General features: G+C 45.9%; 2 protein-coding genes across 2 annotated transcripts; one reads left to right on the plus strand and one right to left on the minus strand.

The window, feature by feature from the left end:
* Positions 1-3,450: 3,450 nt before the first annotated feature.
* Positions 3,451-14,384, minus strand: gpr139 (G protein-coupled receptor 139). Its single transcript, XM_071544808.1, has 2 exons — positions 14,237-14,384; positions 3,451-4,448 (listed from the first exon to the last, which is right to left on the minus strand). The coding sequence occupies exons 1-2, from the start codon at positions 14,382-14,384 to the stop codon at positions 3,451-3,453; spliced, it is 1,146 nt and encodes a 381-aa protein (XP_071400909.1).
* Positions 14,385-19,371: 4,987 nt separating this feature from the next.
* proza (protein Z, vitamin K-dependent plasma glycoprotein a) lies at positions 19,372-25,120 on the plus strand. Its single transcript, XM_071544806.1, has 9 exons — positions 19,372-19,521; positions 20,607-20,764; positions 21,482-21,645; positions 22,210-22,234; positions 22,321-22,434; positions 22,540-22,674; positions 22,875-22,990; positions 23,215-23,332; positions 24,007-25,120. Exons 2-9 carry the CDS (start codon positions 20,686-20,688, stop codon positions 24,540-24,542), a joined length of 1,287 nt encoding a protein of 428 aa, XP_071400907.1. The 5' UTR covers positions 19,372-19,521; positions 20,607-20,685; the 3' UTR covers positions 24,543-25,120.
* The last annotated feature ends 2,046 nt before the right edge of the window (positions 25,121-27,166 follow it).

The raw sequence follows: 27,166 nt of genomic DNA on the forward strand, positions 1-27,166 counted from the left end.
GCAACTGTTGTACATTCATGGATATATCACTATAATACTGTGCTGTATGCAATTATATTCATCATGATGGAGTATAAATACATATTTGATTTCATACATTACAGGTCTTATGGCACAAACACTTTTTAAAGCTTTCTGTCTAACACGGACATTATGTACACACACACACATACACACACACACACACACACACACGCCCACAGGCATGAACAGATACACACTGACACTTTCACACACTGCACACATACAGTTAGATAGATAAAGCTGAGCAGGGAGAGAGAGAGAGAGAGAGAGCGAGGAATACACACACTAACGGAGCAAAGCAGGGTGAGAGAGAGAGACAAAATACAATATTCTCCTCTGATCGATTTATGTTTGGTTATCTTTTTAATATCTGGCTGAAGAAAATATAGACGCTGGGTTTTTTCCCATTACGGGGAAGAGTTATTGGTGTCATCCATTGTGGACTTCCCCCCCCCCACCACCACCACCAACACACACACACACACACACACACACACACACACACACACACACACACCCTCCCACCGGCTCCTGAGTGCCTCACGTGGGAGACGAAGGGACACCTGCATGTGGCGGACTCCCCAGCCGCCCCTCTGCTTTGGTTTCTCAGCACGCCCGACTCTTTCCCTGGAGGCAGCGGGGAGGAGGCGCGGCGGCCCCCGGGGCTCGCTCACCTTCTAAGGATCCCATCACAAATGTCACATTAACATGGTCAAAACATCGGGTAGGGTTGGGGCATGAAATGAATGTCACGGCAGCATTGATTTGGCATGATCTCTTCAGGCTAAATGCGCTGAAGCCCGGACACTTTTTGCAATCTTTCTTTCCTAATGAACGCAGTCCGATCATTTGGCAATATTGATTGGGATTAATATGTGTGTTTTAGTTCCTGTACACATATGAAATTGAATGACCTGTAGAGCATGACTATGTAAGCAGTGTGATTTTGATGGACTGTGTTATGACTGGCTGGGGGTCAAGGAGCTTGCTGAGTGATTATTGGTTATTGACCCTTTGTCGTAGGATTGGCCGTTCATCTCCATCACATCACGCTTAACATCTGCTACCTAACCCAAGGTCCCTAACTGTAGGGATAAATTTTGTGATGAGAAATGATGGAGTGATATGTTCTGCGGGTGTGGGCGTGCATGTATGCATGTGCCGCACTGAAGTCTGCAGTCTAATCTGTTTAATGACTAAAGGGGACTTCACCTTCTTGTGAAATTAACTTTGAGTAAGACAAGTGCATTTGACATGGAGAAGGTAGGTGGCAGTGGTAGGGGCAGGTGGCAATTACGCCTGAGTGGCAATTACACCTGAGTGCATAATCAAACTGAAAAAGGTGAGTTGGAAGTAGGAGGATTAGGTTTACTCTGCAAGTAATCTTTGATTGGGAAAGAAATGGGGAAAAAAACATCACATAAGCCAGTGATTAAATTTTGTATTAGCCCTTACTCAATCCCATTCACCCTTGCCCTCGTTTTCAACTGCAGCCATTTCTTTTCCATAATTCTTGCTTTATTGTTGCTGTGGTGACAAAAGGAGAAAGGCTTTCAGTAATGCTCTGCTTTAACCCCCCCACACCACACACGCAGACACACAGCCCCTCCGTGATTCAGACAAGTGTCGAACAAGAGTTTTGAGGGCATGACTTTAGCAACTATGACAGACATATTGCCTTACATTCATCAGATTTAAAGGCGTATTCATCAAAAACTGGCAAAAAGGCATGATGTGTCTGATCCCTCCAGGGTGAGATTTGCCCTTTGGCACAGCTCCATTCTTGCTAGATAGATGAACACTTCTAATGCCCTAAGGTGTCTGCAGAATGGATGCGCATTGATCTTAATGTGCTCTGTCTGTGGGCAATACAGCACAAGGTGTGTGTGTGTGTGTGTGTGTGTGTGTGTGTGTGTTCACTGTTCACATTGATGGTTTGTTACTGGGCAGGACTGAGGCAGAGTTGATCTATGTGAGTGTGTTTCTGTGTAAAATCAAGGTTCCCATCACCCAGCGGCAGAATGAGCCAAGTTGAAATGTGCTGCCACGGCCTTGAGACCAAATTCACTGCTTTTCAGATGCTTGGAAGAGAAAACAAACTGAAGGGCAGCTTCTATTGTCTCTCTCTCTCTCTCTCTCTCTCTCTCTCTCTCTCTCTCTCTCTCTCTCTCTCTCTCTCTCTGTCAGAAAGGTAAAGGGTTAAAGAGATATTCAGTTACATTCATCCAGATAATGGCTAACAGTAAGTCATCAAGGACCATTAATATTTAATAGAGGACTATCTGCTATCTACTAATAGCAGAAATTTCCTCTCCCTAATATTGGAAACGTGATTACAAGATTAATGACACCTTGGAGCCACGCCGACCCCAAGTCAAATTTTTTGTGTCTTGTATTTTTGTGCATCTACAATAACAGTCAAGTCTACCATGAATACATATTTTACCATTACCATGACAACAATAAGTAGAGTGCCTACTCATCCTAAGAACTTCTGTGAGCTTGGTTGTTGGATAATTTTGTCATCCATAGCAAGTGCCAACTTGTAGGTGACCTGCACTGCTAGGACGAACTCAGCACACACATCAGGAAAGTCAACAAGGGCTGATTTTTTTATAAAAGCCCCACTTAACATGCCTTTAAGACACCTCTGCATATTTAACTGGAAATGAGAGCGCAGTTTTACTATGCTTGAGAGGCAGTCAAAATTGTGGGCAGTGGACACACAATTGGTGGCTCTGCCTGAGTGAATCACCCCTAAAGGTGAGATGCTTAATGCCCAGACTCTGATTGGATCTCTTCTCACTGGAAATGACTCCCAACGGACAAAGACACAGCTGTTCAAAGTCTTCACCGGTAGCGGCAGTGTACAATAGAGAAGGGGTGTATAAAGGAACCAATGTCACCGAGAGTTTGATGCTTCACAAAGGATCCATCTAGTTGTCACTTTCTTGCGCTGTTGCAAACAGTGGCTCATAAAAGTCAGTGATAGGTTGCGGTGATACCCCTTTATCAGTCTGCGATCTCAGTCATAACTCCTCATCACACTCCGGGCAATAGCGCAGTCTGGAGTCGCTCACTCAAGCAGTCAGTCACTTTAGGTTTTTTTGCATGGAGGAAATAACACGTATTTTTGATGCTGGTTGCTGCTTTGTGAATGCTCGATTTGAATTGAGACGGCTTGCCATTTTCAGTCACGCACATATCTCTGTTGTTTGCTTTTCCACTTTGCTATCTTACCACTTTGTTATCTCTCAAAGCTAGCCAAACTCTCATCCCTGTTCCAACCTCTGCAGCCCTCCAGGCTGGTTGACATTTTCAAGCCTCAAAGAGTCCCATGTGGGCAAAGTTGGTCGCCAGGGAAACAAGGCCCCCATGTGTCCCCCAAGGGTTGAGGGGTGGGGGTGGTTGTTGCTGGTTGACAACTCAAGAGGAAATACATATGGGCTTCCCGTTTTTGTCATACTGGTACACCAGCATCTTGATACAGTGGGAATTGGCTGGTGAGATCCAGGGACTGCTTGTGATGGAGAAGTTGTGGCCGGCGTAGAACGGCGGCGGCTGCTTCCGGCAGCGGAACAGGGCTCGCAGCACGTTGGCTGCCATGCCCCGGAAGCGCTTGCTGATGAAGCAGTAGAGGAAGAAGTTGACGCCAGTGTTGAGCAGCGCTAGCATGTTGGCCAAGTCAGTGAGCAGGTGGAGCAGTCGTCCGGCACCTTGTGAGGTCGGAGGAGGCGAGTAGAAGTGGTAGAGGATCATGAGGGTGCGCGGTGCCCACAGCACTGCGAAGATGGAGGTGATGGCCAGGAGAATGGCGGTGGTCTTGCCGGTGGAATAGCCGCGCAGACGGAAACAGCTGCGGCGTCGGCGTAGCTTCCGCACGATGACGGCGTTGAGGGAGAAGAAGACGGTGCAGGGGAGGAGGTAGACGGTGGCACAGTGAGCCCACACCAGAACATGCTGGGCCACGCTGCTCCTGCTGCCCTCTCCTCTGCCTCCATCCCCAGCCCCACCGCCACTCCCCACCCCAGGCAGGCTGTGCCAGAGCTCGGGCCACCAGTAGTAGGGTGCTGCAGAGAGAAGACACCCAATATAGACCGCTAATATCACTTTTCGTGTGCGGGCCGGGTAGGAGACAGTGTGGTAGCGCAGTGGGTGGCAGACAGCGATGTATCGGTCGACGGTGAGAGGCACGGTGATCCAGATGGAGGTGTGGATGGAGGAGAACTCCAGAACCTGCACTGCATTGTTGAGGGACGGCGGCAGCGGCGTGGCCAGAATAAAGTCCTCCAACAGGAAGTCGACAAAAACAATGAGGAGGAGGACTAGGATGTCAGCAGCCGCCAGTGCCAGGAGATAGTTGTAGGAGGACTTCTGACGACGTAACACCAACTGGGACAGGATGATGACTGTCAGGATGTTGGCTAGGAGGAGGAAGGAGGGGGGGAGGGATGAGAGAGAGTGATTGAAAGGAGAAGATAGAGAGCAGAAATTGGAAAATGATGGGAAAGGAAAAATAATGATGAGGTAGAGATTGGAAAAGGAATGGGTGCAGGTTAGGGCAAGGAAGGAAACAAAGAAAGAGAGGGAGTGTTAGTGGGCAGGTTATTGAAAAGAGGTAACACTCATCCAGCCAATAACACACACAATATATGTTGTTGTGTTGTTATATATGTTGTTGTTATTGTATAGTATAATACACAGAGCACAGAGGCAGAGGACATGTAGGTGCTGGCAACACACAAGTGTGACTGCACTAACACACACATGCAAACACACAAACACGCAAAAAAGGACACAAATTGTGTGAATGATTTCAGCACCATGGACAGCATCACCATAGCTACCAAGCAGGCTCAAGGAGCATGCTGGTTGCAGCCTTTGCCCCCTGCACGATTTTAGTTTTTTTCAGTTTCAGCTCAACACACACACACACACACACACACACACACACACACACACAAAATGTTCAAATCCTTTATTGTCCCCAGACAGTATTTACCATACTGCTCTCTCTGTAATCCCTCCCCCTGTTCATTGCTTTTCATCCACCTCCACCTGCTGTGTAGTTCCAGCAGCACCTGCCTCTGCCTCTGGCCAATTTGTTATCTCTAATAAAGAGTAAAGCCACAACAAAAACAGGGGGACAATGTGCAGCATCACAGCCTTGGTAATCTGCTGAGTCCACTACTGCCTGTCGCTACCGCCAATGCCACTTTAGCCCGAAAAACAATGCACAAGGACACCCCCGCCTCTCTCTTTCATCCACTGTCTCTGTCTCTCTCTCTCCTTCCACCTCTAACCTCCACTCAGTTCCTTTGCTCTCTCACTCTTTCTCTCTCTGTCTATCTTCATGCCTCCGTCCTTCTCTCTCTTGTTCTGTTCCCCTCTGTTGCCTCCATCTACTGTATTCAGCCCCTCTCTTATATATGATGTCACATGTTCCTCTTCCACGAAGCCACCTCAGATGTTTCTCTATCCGTCCGTCACCGCGTCTTATGTCCTGCCACCCTCTGTTTATTCTGTTTATTCATTCCATCTCTCTCTCTCTCTCTGACCTTCTGTCTACCTCCCAGGGAGTCATGGCACGGGAATGGTGAATGGCCCACGAGGAGGGCACAAGGGGAAAATCACTTCTGTCTCTCTTGTGGTGATAAAGAGAACGTGGACACAAAGGCCTGGATGTGATTCAGCCCACCGCTGCTGTTACCAAAGCATCACCTCTGTCTGCCTGCCAGAATCAGACAGGAGCAGCACAGATTCTGCCTGTCACGTGGAACTGTCGCTTAGCAGTCGAACAGCTTCATTCCGCTTTTGTCTGTGTTGAAAATTCCCCCCGTAACCATATTTACATGTTATTCCCATGATCTTGGATGGTTGATTAAAGACTTGTGAGCATGCAAGAGGAGATACTCCATAGACAGTGAACGGGATACTGACTTTGTAGACACTGTGCGTTTCCTGGCATGTAAAAGCTCAAAACAATCAAAATCGGGCTTTAATTCATTGTCAATACAGAGAATTCATAAATATTTGCCAATATTGATGGAGTTTTTAATTACATATGTGAATTCTGTTTTCATGTGGAAGTGTTCGATGTTGCATGAAAGTAATTTTTGAAACCCACACATGAAACCCACACTTTTACACATGATAGATTAGTGTAAGTTCTTACACACTATGTAAGTATCATACAGGTGTGAGATTCAAAAAGATTCAAAAGCTATCACTATTTGAGTAAACAAATACCTTTCCAATTTATCCAAAGATTCCTATTTCATGCTGCACTGTGTCAATCACTTAAACTAACAATCAAAGACACACAATAATGGCTTAATCATTTACTGTTGCTAACCACCCCCATTTAGTGAAACTAGCTGGTGCGGCATGAAGCCATCTCTGATCTGTTCCTTCAGATGAAGCTGCCTCTGACATTGATTTGCATCGCCACATCACCGAGACATCAATGCACTTAGCAGCTGTCGCTGGCCATCTAGTGGGGGGAATGAATGTTCTGTGGTCCTGTCCCCCCTCTGCAGTAATAGATCTGGGATTGGATTAAATATGGCAGCTTGGAGTCTGGTGCATCACACTTCACAGCCCCAGCCACTATCAGCTGATTACAAATTACAAAGCCGGCTCCAGATAATGACTAAAGATGTCCTTGCCAGACTGGGGGATGAGCAGCAAAAGGCAAACACACATTAACACAGGGACACACGTATGCTCAGGCATACAAACATGGACAAACATAGACTAGCATACAAACACTGACACACACAAACATGTTCATGAACAGCCAAGCTCTCTCTCTCTCTCACACACACACACACACACACACACACACACACAAAACACATTGTTAGGGATGTGCCAATTCATTAACATACGATCTGTCAATAGTCAATGTATGAGATGTCAAAGCAGGTTACAAGACATGACAAGCCAATATACATGTGGGGTTGCTAGATTGCTCTCCTCCCCTTCCCCTGGGAAATCCAACAAGGTGGTTGGTCAGTGAACCGAACCCTTGCACAGACACACCGAAATTGCTATCATGTTGAATTTTGGTTGACTGTCCTATCGATTCTTGGTCTTCCACAACTACTCTTCCACACTTTGCCTGTATCATTGCCTCTGCAAATTCCCTCAACATTTTTTTTTCTATTAGGTTGTCTGCCTGTCTGACTGATTGACAGTCTGACTGACTGCTCATCCACTGAACTACCCGGTTGTCATTTTTATCTATCATTCCTTGTCTATTTCTCATTTCAACCAGCTCTTTTCTGTTTGTCTGGTCCTCTGGCAAATATTTTTTCCTACTGACTGTTACGTGTCATTTCCCGTATAGCCACCCCTTCACACCTGTCAGTGTGTGTGCACACCTGCAGCCTCTCACCTAGCCCACACCCACCCACTCATGCATCCAGGTGGAGGGATGTTATCAGTGCCTGTGTTTGTTACTATGAAGAAAGGTGTGCTGCTAAGCCCCAAGCTACTGAAAATTCTCCCGATGGATATCCAATAGAACAGTGAAGCAAATCGTACACAATAGACCTCACCTATAATCACCTCTCTCTCTGCTATCTTTGCCCATCACTTTCTCTGTTTCTCTCTCTCTGTCTGCCTCCCTCTCTCTCTCTGTTCATACCCCTCTAAAGAGAGAGGAGTGACATGGATTGGAAATACTGGGGTGTTGTCTGTCATTGGCTGGGTATTATTCGGTTCAGGCTCCCCAGTGAGACGAGGCCTTCTACAGACAAACAAAAGGGATCCGTGGTGAGCTTGACATTTCCATTTAGCCCTGGCCAGCTTGCATTGGGCTGCCCATTCATTTCAATTGACTCCTGCTCTTTACTTTGTCTCTGGGGCTGGGGGAGAGGAGCCGATGGATCTGCTCGGCATTCTGAGGGCATGGGGTGGCAAAGGGCTCAGCTCGGCAGGAATGGGGACAGACAAGCTGGAGAGATGCACACTCATGCACACACACACACACATACACACAGACAGATGCATATATAGACAGGCACGTATGCAGACACACACGCAGGCATGCATGCATGCATACAAACACACCTGCATCTCACGCCTGCCCACACAGACATACGGATGCAGACAGACAGTCAGACATACACACATACACACACACACACACACAAATCTTTTGTCTCTTTACAGGGAATAAGCAGCCAGAGCAGGGCTTGTCTCCAGCAGAGAGGGGAATTAGAATGACCTGTAGGACAGACATGAACCGCTGTGTGTCTGTCTGTCTATGTTTGCTGCTGTGTGTGTGGCATCTGAGCATGCCTGCGTCTGTTCATACGTGTTCGTGTGTGTGTATACGTTTGCCTGGTTGACCCTTCTGTCTATTTGTGTGTGAGTGCTTTTGTGCCTCTGCTCCCCCGCTGTTCCTCTAATATAACGAGGGACAGGGCCATTGACGTTGTTTAGCGGGAGAAGAGAAGGCACAGCGTGCTCCCTGAGGTGTGTAACGAGGCTGACTCATCCCACCACTAAAGGGACGTGTTCAGACGGGCTGCTGACAAACGACACTGCGCAGCTTAACCCCTCTAAACCAGTTGGCAAAACACATGAGATGCAGCTGCCTCCCCACACAGTATTCAGCAGTCCATCCTGTGGGCGTCGTATCACACAGACAAAACATTGAAATGGGAAATTGCGCAGAAGAACAAAAATGAGAAATGCACGGGAATTACCTTAATTGCAATTAAAACTTAATTGCAATTAAGTTTTTCGTTTTTTTTTCATTTGCAGGAAATTTAAGTTGGACTTTGACTGCTTATCCGGGGGCTCTGGCTAATGAGACTAGAGGAGAAAACGAGAGCGGGAGAGAGCGATGGAGAGGGATGAAGAAATAGACAGGGGGAGAAATAAAGTGTGGTTTAAGGAAGGTCACACAGCGTTAAAAAGAGAGCAGGTGATTGAGAGGGAAGGGAACGGAGGAGAGGATTAGATGGAACGACAGGATGAGAGAGAGAGGTAGAGAGGAGAGTGGAGAGAGAGTGGGAGGAAGGGAAGAGGCGAGAGACAGAGAGGGGGTGAATATCAAAGCTTGCTTCAAAGGTCACAGGCACTTTGTTCCTGATGACAACCATTTCCCCTTTGTCTTCTCAAAGTGTCAGATTGGACATAGAGCAGGACGATTCCTTAATTCCCTGAACAAAGACCAGGAGCACATCCCAGCTACAAAGCTAGATAGTCCATATATTAAACACAGACCTTGTTCATCAAACTCCAACACCAAATCAACATTAAGTTTGAGTGATATGTTTTCCTCAAACCCGAATTCAGCTCAAAATAACCCTAAACTTTAAAATCCTGATACTGTCATGAGGTAAAAATTTTGAATCTGACAGTCTGTAAGCCTCTTCCATTCCCTCATTATCCATTTATATTCAATGTCAAGCTGGTGAGGTGATACAAATGTGATAATTAAATAACTAAACACCTATTACTGTGTGGATAAGCTTTCACATCTAGCTTGTCATCACAGCCTCGGGAGAGGTGATCCGAGATCTGAGTGTTAAGGGGGAGGAGAAGAAAAAAGACAAACACAGCGAGACATAATTTAGAGAGAGGAGATTTAGGAGAAATGAGGATATTTCTTGGAAGAAAGAGCCCATGTTTGCTGCTAATGATATTGATGCTACTGCAGTGCTCTGCTGTCTGCTCCCCAGCCTGCCGGTGCTCACCTTTACAGCTATTCGTTGTCCAGACACGCCATAGTGACTAAATGTTTGGTCGAGATGACTGTCCTCACATCAAGGCTAACTCTGCTGCCAATGGTGTGGCATTGCAAACTGGCAAACTCAGTTTATCATGTTTAATAGGTTCATAAACAATAGTAATGTGCCCTTGTACCTTCTCCAATCACTTTTTTATGAGGTTCCAGCTCCGAACCCAAAAAAACAAAACAAAAAAAAAACATGAGTGGTGAAAGGTAGTTTGAGTGAGAGGGAGAGGAGAGAATGATAGACGAGAGGAATGTAAGGAAAAGTGGAGAGAGAAGGGAAGAGAAGAAGGGCAAATGGTTGGAAAGCAGGCAGGAGGAGGAGATTGAGGAGGGAGGTGCAAGATTAATACATCGTCCAGATAATGGCACTATAATTATCATAACATTGATAGATTACTGTTGTATGAAGAACACAAAACAACATGCAAACACTCATTATTTGACTGGGAGGTGCCAAGTGGATGCAGCGTTTTCAGCAGCAGTGATAGCTGTCATGCTGTCAACTGGTCAAACAAAGTCAGCTCTGTCATTGCACCAACAACCATCTGATTTATTGCAGCTCCGTCCTCTCGTGCCTCCCTGTCCTCCCGCGCCCTCTCTGGCTCGTCTCCCCCATGACAGGCCCACATGCTCCCTGCCTCTCTCCCTCCCTCACGTGTTCCCAGTTGCGGACTAGAGACAAACCAGACCAAAGCGTCCTGCACATCCCATCCTCCCGCCTTACTATTTCACTGAATATTCATCCTCTTTTCCCCCTCTGTCCACCCCTCCTCCACTGCGCCCTCTCCTCTCTTTCCCCTTCACAGGTGCATCAACTTGTGCCGTTGCGCTCATCCTGTCTGTCTTCCCTTTGCTCATTGGATGCCCTTCACAAACCTTCCCATTCTTTCCTCTTCATTCAGTCTAAACCCTCTAATCCCAAGCTCCAGTTTAATTGTGATAGTATCTATTACCAAGCCCCCCCCTCCACCCCCCAACCCCACCATACATGCCCTATCCCAGGTACAGACTGGCACTCAATCAATAGTCCAAACTAAAAATCAATGGGTCCCATCTCTTCATTAAGTGGCGGCTGACACCTGGACCATACAGCGGCATGGGAGAGGGGGTCTTTAGCACTGAGCATGCCTGACCCTCTCCCCTAAGGATGGTGCACAGGTGGGGTGGGGGGGAGATGTTGTCCCGCTGGCACGTGCACCAGACGCACCGCAGACTGTTGGGTGGTAACCGACACATACAGGTACACCGTGAAATGATTCCAGGCACAAACACGCAAACATGCACAGACATGTTACACGTTACTCCACATACGCACACACACATGCAGGTTCACATGCACAGGCAGATGCTCTTGAGTACATAAGACACTGACACGTGGACGATTCTGCTGCCACAGTGCACAAATTCACTCTTTGAATTATCACACTGAATAGGCCGATCATCCTTAATGGCTCCACTCTACAAATAGCTTAAAGCTTAAACATTAGTGACCAGTTGCGGAGAATAAAATAATATCATCTCTCCAGCATTTGTAAGCAACACATTACATTTACATTCATACAGTAGTGAGGCATTGCAGTAACACATGAAGTATGAGAAGATGTGTGTGTGAGTGTGTATTTAATAGAAATCAAGACATGCAATGTATGGTGATTAGCTGTAACAAATATGTTTGTACGTACAATACAGTGCTAGAGGAGTGTTTTGAAAAGCCATGATTATGCGTTGGGACTAAGAAAATTAATATGTTACAGGTGTGTTGATGAATCAAATGCATGCTTACTAAATCTGTATTTTGTGTTTGCAGAATTTGGGAATCTGGCACCAATAATGTAATTAGACTTCAACCATACATGTACTGTAACTAGAGGAGATGAGGAAGAATAAAAGCTCCAATTTCCGATTTTGTTCAGATTTGTGTTTTTTCAAAGCACTCAATTTGTTGGTATTCCAAAACACAACATCATGTTTTGATTTTCTTTCCCTCTTGTCCCTCAACACACCCTAGAGTATGTGTCTCCAATGTGAGTTGCACCATTTACAGTATGTGTCTCTGAGACAGACTGTGCGGTATAAAGACCAGACACTATTCTTGTAATCCCACTGTGTCAAAGAGTAAGGCAAAGAATTGACTCCTCGAAGGCAACTATTTTTTTAAGATGCAAGGCTATTATGCTGTTTGCTATTCCAGCACACGGCTATTCTGTCCCAAGCAGCTTGGCGTAGTGAGTAGATAGAGAAAGAGAGAGAGCGAGTTAGCGATTAATTAAAAATGTGGCAATTCGTCTCGGCTCTGTCGTCTGTGGCTCCCCCACTCAGGGCTCAGGGGTGCTACTTCACTGACTCTGCTATTATTAATCTCTCTCTCCCTCTCCCTTTCTCTCTCTCTATTACTGCTCTGATCTCTCTCTCTTAACTCCACTCTCCCTCTGTGTGTCCTTGTCTTGCTCGTACTCCAGTCTCTCCCTATTCATCCCCTTTTCCTCAGGAGCTGTTTATCATTTCCCGAGGTCACACAGTAATCATTTCCTACCACTCAACCTGTGTAATCCCTTTCCTCATCACCTACCTTTGTTTCCCCTTCACCCTCAAATCCGCGCTCTTGATTTTCTTTGATCCCTCTCTCCCTGCATTTCAGAGGTCAGATTCTGTGAGTAACCTAGAGACATCCATGAAACCCTATTGCTCTTAACTAATGAAACGGTGGTTGTTAATGAAGGTAACAGCCCCCAATCTATACAGGGTGTCAAATATGTGTGGGTCTCTAGGTCAGGCTGCTACTATTCACACATGCAGAGCTCATGAAACATTCATACTCATGGCTCAGATCGGCTGGGACGGGCTGTGTCATAATGATTAAATAAGTTGAACTTGCTACTGCAAACAGCCCACCGCACTCAAGTCCAACCATTAATTCAGACAATTATTGTAAGATTCCATTACAATCTCAGGTTGCTGTTACCCGGTGATTAAACAAACAACCTCAATCACATTTGTAAAGACGACTCAGCAGTACAATCAAATAAAACTCAGCCCATCCCGGAGAACTTTAAATGACAGCAGACAGAATTGATTGTGCAAGGCTAGATTTGCCATCTGAGAGAAATGATTGGCCAAGAGTTGATCAGAAAAAAGACTTTACTTTTACAAGCCAGCAAGACAGTGCAGCAGCTGCAGTCTTGGCATACAAAATACTCTTCTATCACTTTGCATTGCAGATTTGTTTCGAACCAGAACAGCTTACGCTGTTGATAACATCTCACTCCCAATCTTTATCAGAGAAAAGTGTTACAGGGCTTAAGCAGATATATTCAGTTTAATTATTTAGGATTGGGACAAACAGTGTGCTGTAATTCACCTATTGTGTTCACCAAATGTAATATGGGCTCTTTTATCTGCCTCACTCCCACCAATGTCAAACTGAATATCTCTCATTATGTACCAAATCACACCTTCAAAATTTGTTAAAAGAAAACCATTAAATATTGTGTCATCCTTTACTCAGAACACAGAATGAAAAAACATTTTGGTGAAGGGCCAAAGCAGAGTGGATGTGGGTCTGGCTGCCCAGAGGGCTTTCAACATCTGAACCCCAATCTCTGATTCGGCATCAGCACTTTTCTCTTTCATCTGACCTCCAGGTTTTCTCTCTCTGTCTGCCTCTTTCTGTCTGTCTCTCTCTCTCTCATACACACATACAGTACACACACACATACACACACCACTTTGCTTCCCAGTGTGAGACTAGGTCAGTACCCATAGATCACACAGTGGGACAGAGGCGGTAAATGGGTCTGACAATGACTGTGAATGGACTAATCAGTCAATGGTAAAGACACAACAAGGAAGCGTCATTAATTCAGTAAGTCAGGAGCCGTATAACACACACACTTGTCCCTGAGGTGAAGTATGAGTCATTAATCCCATCGTTCATCACACACACATACTTAATCCAGATTAAGTCTCTATATTCTCTTATTTTGTGACAAGACATCAAATCCAAGCTGCGGGATATTTTGGAGAATGAACTGGGGGTTAAATATATTTTCTTTATGATGCACTGTAGATACAGTCACTGTAATTTCTCTTGGACTTCTATGGCGCTTTATATTTCCAAGTAAAGAGACAGATTTACAAACAAACTCTGACAGACAGGCGCAGACTTAGACAAATGCACACAAGGGAGTACGCCTGCACACACAAACTGAAGTGACTGCCACAAGGTCAGAGTGACAAATCAACAGTATGTGCGCAAAGACCGACACTCTGGAGCAGCTGTGCGTGACACACATTCGCTCAAACACGCAGAGTGCACAACAAATCAAGATGCAAAAGCGGAACCGACGCGACCTACCGATGCACGCTTAATCAAACGTATCGCACATTTAACACTGACATAGATGTGCTTGTGATTAGACACACGCACACACACATGTACACAGACCCAGTTTGTCTTACCCGGCAGGCCGAGGCAGAGCAGGACGCTGTAGTAGATGACAGGCAGTGGTCCGAGGGGGCATCCCTGGGCTACCTCAGGGGGTTGCTGCCCCGGGCTCCAGGTGCTGCCATTGGGGGACAAGACAGGGAAGATATGGCTGTGCTCCATGGCCTCTTCCTCGTCCTCTTCCTCAGCTGAGCTCAGTCTCAAGAAGCTTAGCCACACGCACACGCTGCCTGCCTGGTAGCCGGTTTGGGGGAGAGGGTGCTCTGTCCTTGGGTGCCAATCATCAGAGTGTACGCGCGTGTGTTTTTGCGCGAGAGAGCAAGGTTGACTGTGTATGTATGAGAATGAGGGAGAGGAACGAGGGAGACAGAGCGTGAGAGACAGACAACAGACGGAGGAGGAGGTGGGGGGGGGGGGGGGGGAGATGCGAGGGATGATATGTGTTAGTAGGTGACGGAGGGAGAAAGCGAGAGGAGCGGAGAGAGAGGGAGGCGCGAAGAGGTGAGTGTGAAGGTAGAAGTGAAGAGGGGAGGATGCTGCGTGAGTGTGTGAGCGAGGGGGAATGAGAGCGGAGTGGAGAGAGCAGGAGGAGGAGGAGGAGGAAAGAGGAGGAGAGACAGAGGGAAGGAAGGGGAGAGGGAGGGAGACGGGAGAGCAAGGGCACGCTAGATGTAAGAGTGAGCTGAAAGTGAGCGAGGGAGATCGGGAGAGGAGGCGACAGGCGGGGAGCCGAGGGAAGGTGGAGGGATGCTTGGGATGTGTGAGGGAGGAGAAGTGACAAGAGGCAGAGTGTCGGAGGAACATGTGCTCCCATGTGAGGGCAGTGTACACAAAAGCAGGATGAAATTGAGGGGAGAAAGAGGTGACAGATGAGGAAAGATAAATGAAGCTTTAGGGTGATTGTGGAGGAAGATAGAGACAGAGTGTGTGTCGGTGCCTTTGTCATGCTGTTTGCATCCTCCTGTGTGTCTCTTTTTATTGTATCTTTCTGCACACGCCTGAGAGCTTGATTACTGTGTGTAGAGCATGAAAATAGATGTACAGGTGTGTGGTTGGACTGAGTGAGTGTATACTTCTTTATGTTGTACCTTTGCAAATGCCTGGTGCATGAGTGTGTGTTTATAAACGTGCAGCTGCAGGCACTTTTGCATAACATGTACCTTCCGTATAAATATATGTGCGCACACACGTGTGAGTAGGTGTGTGAGGGAGTGGGGGTTGGGGCTGGCTGTTCAATCTAATTTGCCATGCAGTGTGAACTGACTGGAATGTGAGCTAAATTGTGCTAATGAGCACAAGCCTTCCTCAAGTAAAACGTTCACATTTTTGGATTTCCACTTGGTTTGTGGTTGACAATATTTCTAAACCACAGAGATTACATGGGAAAAATCCAAAACATCAGGGAGTTTGTTGGTCTTACAAACTCAGTATGCGGTCGCACAGTCGTTATTCTTACTATTAATCATTTAGAGACCCTTTGGTTTCTTAGGAGTAGACAGGTGTGCAAAAACAGTATTGAGCAGCAGTGGCTACAGTGAGACATCAAATCCATTTGGAGAGCCGTCAGCCGTGACTCTGCACTAGTGCCTCCTCAGCACCACCGGGGCTACGCTGCCTCTCTCACAATGCAGCTCTCACAAGGACCTGCGGACAGAAGAGATGAAAGAGTTTTAGACAATTAAAGAGGGAGAGAGAGGGAGAGAGGGGTTTTCTGTGGGAGAAGAGAACTAATGAGTCACAGAGCACAGAAAACAGAATGACGTGAGGTGGGGAATAACAATAAAAGATGCTCAGAGTCCCAAGCATGGCATCTTTAGCCCATTGAGACAAGACGATGTATGTCAGGTAATAGTAATTATAGATACTCCCTATAATGGCTGACCTGTTTCTGTAGAATGCCTGTTGAATCAGATGCCGGATGAGCAGAAAGAGAGTGAAGGGGGGAGAAAAGGAGTAGGGGGGGGGGCAGTGAGGAAAGGAGTAATCACATGCTCTTAATTCTTCTCTCCTACATGTGAACAAATGAGCTGCGGGGGACGCAGGGAGGGGAGCGCCACAATTAAGTGTTGAATAAAATATGGCGAGCTGACGTGAATTGATCGTGGAGAGATGTGGGACAAAGGAAGGTGATTCTTCAAGAGTGGCTAGTGTAGCACTGAAAGACCCCCACAGGGTCGGCACTAGCCTGTGCTCTAGTACTTAATACAATATCATTATTGGTCCCTGTCAAACAAACTTAATTACACGCGATCTTGTGGCAGCTTGATTTAGGTATGCTTGTGTTAAGTGCGGGGTATTGTTTGCAGTGGGAATTAACGTAGGACAGTAGACGTATCTGCGAGGGCATTCTGATGTGCGATTATAACGTCTGTGTAACGTATGTGTTACATTACAAACCACACTGAACAGTTTAAACAGGTGATCATCGTTATGTATGCCGTTTGACCTTATTACTTCCTGGGGTGATATATGTGTGTATGTGTTAGCAGTTATATGATTCTGCTTGTTGGAGGTGGCAAAGGTGTAAGCTGGTCCTTGGTGTGTGTGTGTGTGTGTGTGTGTGTGTGTGTGAGAGAGAGAGAGAGAGAGTTTGTGTGTGTGTAATTAACCTATTACATCATCATTACACACGTCATCTGGGGACCTGCCACACACTGCCAGATGCACGCAAAATTGAAGAATCACACACAGTCACACACACTCCACACACACACACACACACACACAGGCTCACACACATATACACACTGACACACTTGTTACACACATAGCAAGTCGACCAATTTCTGTAATTTGTGTTTGAATTAATAACGTGTGTGTGTGTGTTCACATTTATGGTTGGTTATTAAGCCGTATCAAGTTGATCTATGTGACTGTAGCTGTGTAAATTCATAGCTCATGCTATATTTCCATGCATAGTGTTATTGCTCAATATCTGGCTCTAATACAGTGAAGATTACAATACATAGGGAGATAACTGTTGAACAGCAGAGGAGGATAGATGCAGGGAGAATAATATGGAGATACAGTGTGTAGGGAGTCCCAGGGATTGCGTCTCCGGCCTGTTCTATCCATCAGGAAGTTGGCAAGTGTCAGGGGGCATTAATTATGGATGTGCTGTGTAACGGCCGAGCTGTTTGTTTAGTGTGCCTGTTAAATTGGACGCTGGATTTGAAGAAGAATGGGTGAGAGAGGTCGCACGTGAGTCCTCCACCTCTCTTTCCGTTCCCCTCCATTTCAGAGCAGGCACTCGAAGAAAATCAGACAACTGGGAAGAACAGGGACGGGAGCCACAGAACGAGTGAGAGATAATACAAGTAGAGAATGTTAAATAAAACATAACCCAGAAAGGGAGAGAGAGAGAGAAAGAGAGAGAGAGAGAGAGAGAGAGAGAGAGAGAGAGAGAGAGAAGAGATGGATGGTTGGGGAAGATACAGACCTTTTCCACTGCCAATGTTTTCAAGCACACACACACACACACACACACACACACACATGCTCACACACATACTTGCATGTGCCTGCACAAACACAGACACACAAAGATATGCATAGACACACATGCACACACATGTACGCACAACTGTAAATGGACCACAGTCGTTTGGGAAATTACCATAATCCTAATCATTTGCACATCCAGCAGCAGCAGCTCTGGAGCAGCGGTCTCAGCAGGCCGGGGCACGCTCTCCCTCCGCACCCCACCCCAGGGTGAGTCTCCCTGGACCGGACTGTCCGGCTCCAGCCCCTGTCCAGCACTGGGGACCAGCTGGTGGGAGCAGGCTGCTATAATACCTCCGTTATTGGGCTTGGGAAATGGAGACACTTTAACACTGCTGCAGCTGAGACTAAGCCCCATGGCCCTGTCTGCAAATTGCATTGCTCTCACAAACAAGCCCCATTGAAACGAGGCCAGTGAGAAAGGACTTTGGTATTCATATTGCAAGAAAAGCATGGCTTTCTTTGATAGCCTAGCAGGGCTTACGATCGTGTGTTTGACTCCCCCCCACACCAGAATTGGACATATTCCTATATTCAACAACTCTAAATATTGGCTTATAACTCCTTCAAAGTGACATAAATGTTTTACAAGTACTCGAGGTTTCATTTTTGCTGTAGGCTGAGAGATATGAAAACGTCTTGCACACATATCTCTCCACTGTTCCTTGTCATTGCCAGTAACTTTTCACACCCTCTCTCCCCTCCTTTTCTCAGCAGTTTCCATCTAATCCTCCCATCCCTTTTGCTTTTCAGTTGTCCGTATTAGCTGATTTGTGTAGAGCCCCAATCTGGTTGTGGCTGTTTGTTGTTGTCTAGACTGTTATCTGTTTGTTTGCAGTTAGTCTTAGTCCCCTATTGATCGCAGTGGCAGATAGCTTCTCATCCTGTTTGATGCTGCGTTCACATCAGAGGAGTAAAACTGAAGTGGTATTGGTCCTGGAGTGGGAACCCTACTTGACTGGCAAACTAATGTCAGACACACACATGCATAGGCATATGCATATGTTCGTGCACAAACACACACACACACACACACACACACACACACACACACACACACACACACACACACATGCAGGGCATAGATTAAGAAAACAAACTGAGACTCACTAGGGGAGGTAAATCATATTCTTATATGATATGCTTTTTCAGTTTGTCTAAAGTGATGTTAATATCAAATGGTATTGATTTCACATGAAAAATGTAACAATGTGAGTGGCTTTCATATAACAAAATGATACAATGATACAATGATAAGAATCGTCCTGGATCCCTCTCTGAGTAACCCTCACAAGGTTTCTTCCATTTTTTTTTTTTTTTTTTTTGCCCTTGTTCTCAGGTAAAGGGCTATGGTTAAGGAGTGTCATATTCACCTATTGTTTTCATAATGAGCATTGTGAAGCCCTGGGAGACTGTAACACTGAGTAAGGGCTATACAAATAACCTTGACTTGACTTCCATCTCTCTTGCAGCCCCACAATAACTACGCGCATGGATCCCTGTGTGACTGGGCCACGAGAGCACCGTCCTGGATGTGCTTGGAACATTTTAGTGAAGGAAACACGTCCAATCTGTCCTACAGCGTCCTCTGATGGTTGATCTGGGTTAACACAGTCTCCTCCTGAAACTGGAGCAACAGTGAGAGAGCGTGAGCAGGCGTGGATGTGGTCATCATCCATGATCCAGGCTGATGTCGTAATTTCAGATCGATAGGCACTTTCCAGGAGGTTGAGGCGTGTTTCTGGAGAACTGGGCAGTGGGACCAGACCGGGCCGTTATCTTTGTTTTGTCCGGAGCGGTAGGTGCCGAGCGTTTTCACGGGTTTGTTGCTGTTTTTCGTGCCGTTAATCGCCCTGGGCGCATCTGAATCCATCAGACCCATGTTGGTCTATAGAGGTGGACGCCCTGCGCCTGAAGCCATTAATTGCTTTGGTAATATCGTACTAGTTTGGATTAATGTCGTATCGTGTCTTTCTCATCACTCCAGCATGGCTGATGCGTTATAATAAATCCGGCATCATCTTTGCAGAATACCAGATTTGAGCTAATGCTATTTGCTAGTGAAATCAACATGGATGGAGAGCATAGGCCTTACCCGAATTACATAATTTTTTTTAGCACTTCCTTCTCTACATGAATGATTCTCATTGATGAAAATGTTGTTGATGAAAATGTTGAAAAGTGTATAGATCCTACATGGTGGAGGCTCGCCTCGCAGGCCCTTTGTTTACAATGTGTAAATACATAGGAGACAATAATATGTGATGCCAACCTGCCATGAGATGGCAGCACTGTAATACAAGTCCTGTCCTGCTGCAGAAAACTGCACAGTCACTGATGATAAAACGCTATGAGGTAATTTATTGGATAATGCTTTGGGGCTGATTGAACTTTTAGATGCTCTAATCTTTAATCTTTCCAAATAAACTCTTAAAATGTGATGATAAGGATGCTATCACAACTCTTTTACCCAGAATTGAGAATGCATGTGATGTTTTACAGTGAGCATATTACTACATCTTGCTACGACTGGGTGATATAGGCAAAATTAATATCACAATAACAATATTTTGATATTGATATATAACACATCTGCAAACAGATGCAAAATCACATGTTAAATAATCAAATTGGTGTTCATCACATTGAGCTGCATGGTGATAGACAGTATGGCAAAACTGACATTTTATATTCCCTTATTTGTTTCAGATGTCATTTTGTGAGATTTGAATTAGCATTTACTTTTTGTCATTAAACAACAGAGTTATGTATCATGATAACTCGGTATCATTACTTCACCACAATACGATTATAATGAAAGCCGATAAAGTCCCAGTCAGCCTGTGTTTATCACATTTCTAATCTGCAGCTCTTGTTTTTTAGGAGTGCTCATTGATCCCTGCTGTGCTGAGCTAACAGGAGCGGCTCTTGACTGACAGACGGGTCGTGCTGTGGTGTCACCATGGGCTCCTCGGCTACATCTGCCACTCTGCTCTGCCTGCTATTGGGGGCCGTGGCAGCCAGTCAGCCCCCCAAGACAGGTGAGAGGGCCAGCATGTAGCCGGGACGGGACAGTAGACGTCCTTAGTAGCATAACCTGGGAAGTGAATGACAAGACAGGTGAGGGGGAGAACTAGATGGAACTAGGATAGCTGAGGACTAAAACGAGGTCAAGATGGCAGCAGTTGAGCAAATCATTTCAGTCTCTACTCTGCCTAAGACTCATCCTTGTGAGATGTGAACAGAATTATGAAGGCACATGCTGTCTTTTCAAGGGATTTAGGGAGGTGACTGTATCAAATAGGGCATTTGGCCTCATTGGCTCAAATGCTGTGTTTTTCTTCTCATTTTTCTGCCCTATATCAACACAGTAACATCACAAAGTGGATGTGTAACTGGAGAAAAATGGTTGCGACTTTTGGACTAAGCTTGACATTACTTTCATGTAGTAATATTAAAATAGTAGAGGTGGTCTGTTTTACAAAGTCTCCAGACTATTACATGATATTAAGGAAACTGTAGTCATTATCTCATGAGATCGGCCGGTGTAGAGAGAGGGGTAGAGAGAAGGGAGTCTGCCCTTTAACCAAAAGCATGCATTAATTAATGCATTATTGTTTAACACCAAAAAACTAATAATCTGTACTGAATGGACCATTGACTGGGAATTAAGTAAACAAAAGGGTGGTGTCTGACTTTTGCACGATAGTGTATGTGAATCAGTGTGTGAACCTGTGGAAACCTAACTCTTGCTCCAGTGTTCCTGGACAAGCAGCACGCCAGCTCGGTGATCTCCCGTCAGAAGAGGGCCAACGTAGGCAACGAGGAGTCACTGCTGCCTGCCAACCTGGAGAGGGAGTGCCTGGAGGAGGTGTGCAGCTATGAGGAGGCCAGGGAGGTCTTCCAGGACTCCTACCGCACGGTGAGCTCCTCCCTCCTCATCCCTCTCTTGCCTCTGACCTTCTCAGCGCCTCTTGGTTCTCTAATCTTGGCTCCTTCTGATTTCGGTCCGCCTCTATTTCATGAATGCACTGGATAAATTATAGCGATGGGACGATCTGCTTATCTCACGTTACGTTTTGATACGCGACATGGGGTTCACGATTTGATACAAACACAATACAGTGTAATAAATAAAAGTTCAATGATGCCTGACAGAATTCTGTTTATTTCTGAGCCACAAATCTTTCTAGCAATGGCATTGTTTGCTAGAATGTAAACAACAATTTAAAAATGTCATTAATAATATAATTTGGATGGAGAGCTTGTGAAACTGTGATGGACAAGCCGTCTCATTTGTGATTACTAAAGCAGAATAAAATTAAGCTAATATTGCGATTCATTTTTCTGCCACACGATACGTATCATCACATTTTTGTATTGCGATATATTGAATGTCGATATATCGTCCCATCCCTGATAAATAATAGAAAAAATAATTATTCCGCTTCAATTGCACACTTATCATACAATATTTGTGTTGCAGGATATCTTCTGGTCCGTCTATATTGGTAAGTACTGTGCTGAAACAGTTTTCCGTCACTGTACAGTCAGTAGCTGTTTCAGGTCTTCTCATAGACATACTGTCTGCGTTCAGATGGAGACCAGTGTGCAGAAAAGCCCTGCAAGAATGGAGCCATGTGTTCAGACAGCGTGGGAGGCTACGACTGCGTCTGCAAGTCGGGTTTCTCAGGGGTTCACTGTGAGACAGGTCCGCTCACTACGTTCCATCATCAGAGCTTAGTTGACACTCGCTAGTTCCTTTTCATCTGGTTTGTTAAGTGCGGCAGTTTCCTCCTCTCTTTCCACGGTGCAGACCAGACGGTGTGTGTCCTGGATAAGACCAAGGGCTGCTCCCAGTTCTGTAAGCCAGGCTACGTGTCCTATGAGTGTTCCTGCGCCCGTGGCTGGAAGCTCGATGGCAAGGACAAGGACAAGTGTGTGCCTGCAGGTACGCGGTCAGAGAGAACGGTCCTCACCTTTCCCAGTGATGTCTGTTTCCCGCATGAAAGAGGAAAAATAATGCTAAGAATAAGAATTATTTGTCACTATAAATATGAAGAAGCATATGTTGTTCCTTCTCCTTCCTTCCTGTTCTACTCCTCCCTCGCTCTCTCTCCCTCACTCTCTCTCACTCTCTCTCTCTCTCAGTCACTTACCCCTGTGGGAAGGTGAACAGTCTGAGCCAGTGGCAGAACAGACAGTCCTCCAATGTCCGCAGCAACTTTGAGGGACTCAGCTGTGGTTCCATGGAGTGTCCCTGGCAGGTAGGAATACACACACACGCACACTCACACACACACACGCCACACTGACGCTTACACACTCACACCTCTCATAAACAGATCGCAGGCACTCCTTAGGTGTGTGTCAGTGTGTTTTTCACAGTCAGCCATGACCTGACAGCCAAATTTACCACACGTCCCTCAACGCAGAGTTTTTCGCAGGGTCTCCTTGCTGCATCTAATAGGGTTCATGTTGTTGTTTGCAGGCTATCCTGAAGAGTGCTGAGTCAGCAGGTTTCTGTAGCGGAGTCATTCTGAAGGAGAACCTGGTCTTGACCTCAGCTCAGTGTGCCAACAAATACAGCATCTTCCAGGTGGCCGTCGGTGAGTGGACAAGACTAAACAACAAAACAAAAACAATGATCATAATAATAATCATTTATTTATTAATAGCAAATCTCAAAATGCTACAGAAAAAGATATTTAAAAGCAGGTAAAACACAAAAGGAAAGAAAATGAAGGGCAAAGCCATGGGTTAAAGGAAAGAGGCAGGCTCATTTTTTTTGTTTTGCAGAAAAAAATGTAGAGACCCATTATATTAAATTTTAAGAATTTGGGCATAAACAAATAGGGAGATTAGCAAAATTTGGATTGTATGTAACATGAAGAGAAACATGTATGTAATGTGTAAGGATAGTGGGGTTGTGTGGGAAGCTCTGTCTATATACTGTATATAATGCTTGACTTTTAGTTTAGATAAACCTTAATGTTTCTGGGTTGGATGCCTACACAACAAGATTGAAATTCAACAATAACAAAGAAAAAAACATGTCATGCATGTCTACTGGCCTTGATATACTGATTAAGAATAAGATTATGTGACGAAAGACAATTTTTGAGTGTAAAATGCTTAAAGTGAAGACCTGAATCCAAGAAAAATAAACCTGAGAAGTCTTAAAATGGAAAGATTACATAGGACCCTATATGTTTCTACATGTGTGTGCATGTTTGAGAAACCACATGATCCTGAGCGCCTCCTTGTGCCCACACCTCCTTAGGCAAACGTCTGACCTCCTACGAAGAGGGAGAGCAGACGCTGTATGTGAAAGTAGTTCACGTCCACCCGCGCTATATGGCAGGTGGCCATGAAAATGACCTGGCTGTAATTGAGCTCCGCGACCGCATCCTCTTCAAGAAAACGGCCATCGCCGCCTGTCTGCCCGAACGGGACTTTGCAGAGAGCGTCCTGATGACCGGAGAGTTCCCCGCCGTGGTCACCGGCTGGAAAGACCCCAAGCAGGAGGTGGAGGTGCAGGGCCCGCTCACCCTCAACCAGCTGGCATACGCCCGCCTGCCCAGTTGTCTGGACACGCACCCCGGCCTGATCACCAATAAAATGGGCTGCACCACTGCCAGGACCAACGCCGACTGCACCATGAGCTCCGGCAGCCCCCTGTTCACCCTGTACAGGGAGGTGTTCTTCCTGACTGGAGTGGTCAGCCAGCCACCAGAGGGCGACTGCAGCAAAGGCTACATCTTCCAGAAGGTGTCGCGCTTCCTGGGCTGGCTCCAGCCACTCATGGACTCACGCTAAGAGGTGAAGTCAGGGAGGCAAGGGAAGGAGGGAAATAATGGAAATTTGATGAGAAGGGAGCATGTAAGGGCCAGTTATTAGGGATAGAAATGATTTTAAAAAAATACAGGGGGACAGGTGGAGAAATACTAAAAACTGGGAACCAAATGGACCAATCCATGTGTGTACTTTCAGTCAGTCTTTTCAGTAGCATTTGTCTTGTTGCCCTTGCATAATATCCATTTCCCAGTTTGATACAGTAATTTAACAAACATACTATAGTCCCTCCATCCATTCTAAGGAGATCACTTGCCATTTCTCTTTGTGGACTTCTTCATTCATCCACAAGGTGGCTCTCTGTTAACAGATATAATGGATACAACTGAGACGCACTTCCATGTCCACCATCCATATATAGCAGCGAGCCAAAAGCAGCTAGAGAAGCAGTAAATTATGCAGCATGCATTTTGCCTTGTGAACATACCTTTCAGTACCTTTTAAGTGATGTTGTTTTTCATCAACCGCTGTACTGGTTGACAAGCACTGACTGTATAACATTCCAGTTAATGACCGTTGTGAGAATGTAATAAACCCTAACAATAGACCTGATGTCAGTTATGTATCATGTTGGTGTCAACTGCTCTCTGCTAATAGAGACTAATGTTTGTGATGCAGCATTGTGCTCCTGTCAGATGAACACCTTTCATCTGAAAAAAAAAAAAAAAAAAATGTACAGGACAACATTTTGAAATCTGTGCTTATTGGCAGACCAATGGCTGGACCTTTTGAAATTACACAATATACTTTGTATAGATCTCATGGGCCTCGGCGCCAATGAAATTACCCACCACATAAATGACCATGTACAGTTTAAATACAGACAAAAAGACAAAAGTTCTCAACCATGATAGCATAGAACGTGTAACTTTATAGTCAAAAGATAAGAGTTTAGCTGTGACTATATATTAGTTTGCCTTAATCTCTCAACTCTATATCCCTCATTGTCCCAGATATTGGGCGGCCCTCACTGTCACATTCCCCTGTGTTGTCTGGCAACTTTTTCCCACAGACACTAGCCCTCCATGAGCTTCTCACAGCCTCCCTGGTGAACAAGGCCAGAACCAGGGCTGCTCCCATGTCACGGAGGGAGAGAAAAGGAGAGGGAGAAGAATGGGAGAGAGAGAGAGCAAGAGACTCCTAACAACAAAAACCTGGCCTGCCACTTTTGATCGGATGCTTGAAAAGGACAGCTCTAAAAGCTGGGGCCCATGTTGGCTGTTGCCATGGTACTCACCTAGGAGATGGCTCCTTGCTCCCAAAAATGGCCCTCCTCCTTTAGTGGGCCGTCCAGTGGAGATTAATTTGAGTGGAACTCCTTCCTTCCTGGGTCTGGCGCTGCCACCTCCATTTATATGCCCATGCACACACACACACGCACACAGACAGACCGAGGTTGCAGCTAAACCCAGCGTTCATCTGTTCCAAGCCACTGAATTCAGTAGGATGCTGTTTATAAGTCCTGTTCTATATCAAACAGCCACTGCATGGGTTTCATGTTTTCCCTGAATCAAGCCTAAAATCTGAGCAAATGGGGAGGAGAGGACGTGACACGAATGCTGAGAGAGAGAAAACAGAGCGAGAGGGGAAGAGGGGCCGGGTGAGATATTTGACAGGCCGAGAAAGAAAAGGGCTGGTGGAAGAGATAGGGTAAAAAGTGGAGGGACCTACAGATGAGTGCAGTGACAGACCGAGGGACCTGGGATTTGTGACGTTGACAGAGAGAGGAAGTCAGTCATTGTGCTGGTGGATTGATGGATCTATATTGGATGTGAATGAAAAGGCTTAGGAAAGAAACATTAGCGAGGCCATTACTGATGGCAGAGGGAAGTGAGAGCACTTAATGCCAAAGCTTTCACTTTCACTCTGCACAAATCATATGTTATTATTGCTGGACAGGATGGTAGACAGCTGCAGAGCACAGACACACACACACACACACAGGCAGCAAATCTGAGAATGTTGATATAGTGGAATATTACTATAATGTGCTACACTATCAGTCTGATGGGTAAACTTGTACATCTGGCTACTGCCCTACTAAATCAGTAATCCTTTACTCTCCCCAAACACTGAAACTAGCCACATGCTGTGACCTCAAATCCCTCTGCATCACCCTGCCTTGTGTGTGTGTGTGTGTGTGTGTAATGCACACGTACATGCTTATTTGTGTCTTGGGGGTCTGGGGGCAACATCAAATGACAGTCTTTGGGAAGGATTATCTGTCTGTGTGGTGTCTGAATCTGTGCAGGGGGTATACAGTATGTCTGAAAGTGGGAGGCAGACTGACTGAGGCAAAGTCTGCATGTTGTGACTGACTGTGTGTGTAATGGGTGCTTTGCTATCTGTGAAGGCATGCCTATGATCTTGTCCAATAATCCCCCCCAAATCCATGTCCCCAATCTTTCCCCTCCAGGACTCCACCCAGCCACCCTTCCCCACCCCAGCTCTCTGTCTCTCTCCAGTGGGACCCCCCCCCCCTCCCCTCCTCAAATGGTTCCCCATGCCAGACAGAGTCAGTGTCCACTTGGCTGGGTAAGGTCCTCCATGGGTTAAAGGCTGGCCTGGGGTAGCTGATGGAGAGAGAG

The sequence above is a fragment of the Centroberyx affinis genome, unplaced genomic scaffold, assembly GCF_046629955.1.
Source record: "Centroberyx affinis isolate AG114_WGS23_722 - 3 ecotype Tasmania unplaced genomic scaffold, CSIRO-AGI_Caff_v1 ptg004677l_1, whole genome shotgun sequence".
In the NCBI taxonomy this organism is placed as follows: Eukaryota; Metazoa; Chordata; class Actinopteri; order Beryciformes; family Berycidae; genus Centroberyx; species Centroberyx affinis.

Excerpts from the sequence above, each read along its gene's own strand:
- proza (XM_071544806.1), top strand. The coding sequence starts at position 20,686 with ATGGGCTCCTCGGCTACATCTGCCACTCTGCTCTGCCTGCTATTGGGG. Across the intron at positions 21,646-22,209 it reads TCCAGGACTCCTACCGCACG|GATATCTTCTGGTCCGTCTA; the intron begins GTGAGCTCCTCC and ends TTTGTGTTGCAG. Across the intron at positions 22,675-22,874 it reads GGACAAGTGTGTGCCTGCAG|TCACTTACCCCTGTGGGAAG; the intron begins GTACGCGGTCAG and ends TCTCTCTCTCAG.
- gpr139 (XM_071544808.1), bottom strand. The coding sequence starts at position 14,384 with ATGGAGCACAGCCATATCTTCCCTGTCTTGTCCCCCAATGGCAGCACC. Across the intron at positions 4,449-14,236 it reads GCTCTGCCTCGGCCTGCCGG|CCAACATCCTGACAGTCATC; the intron begins GTAAGACAAACT and ends TCCTCCTCCTAG.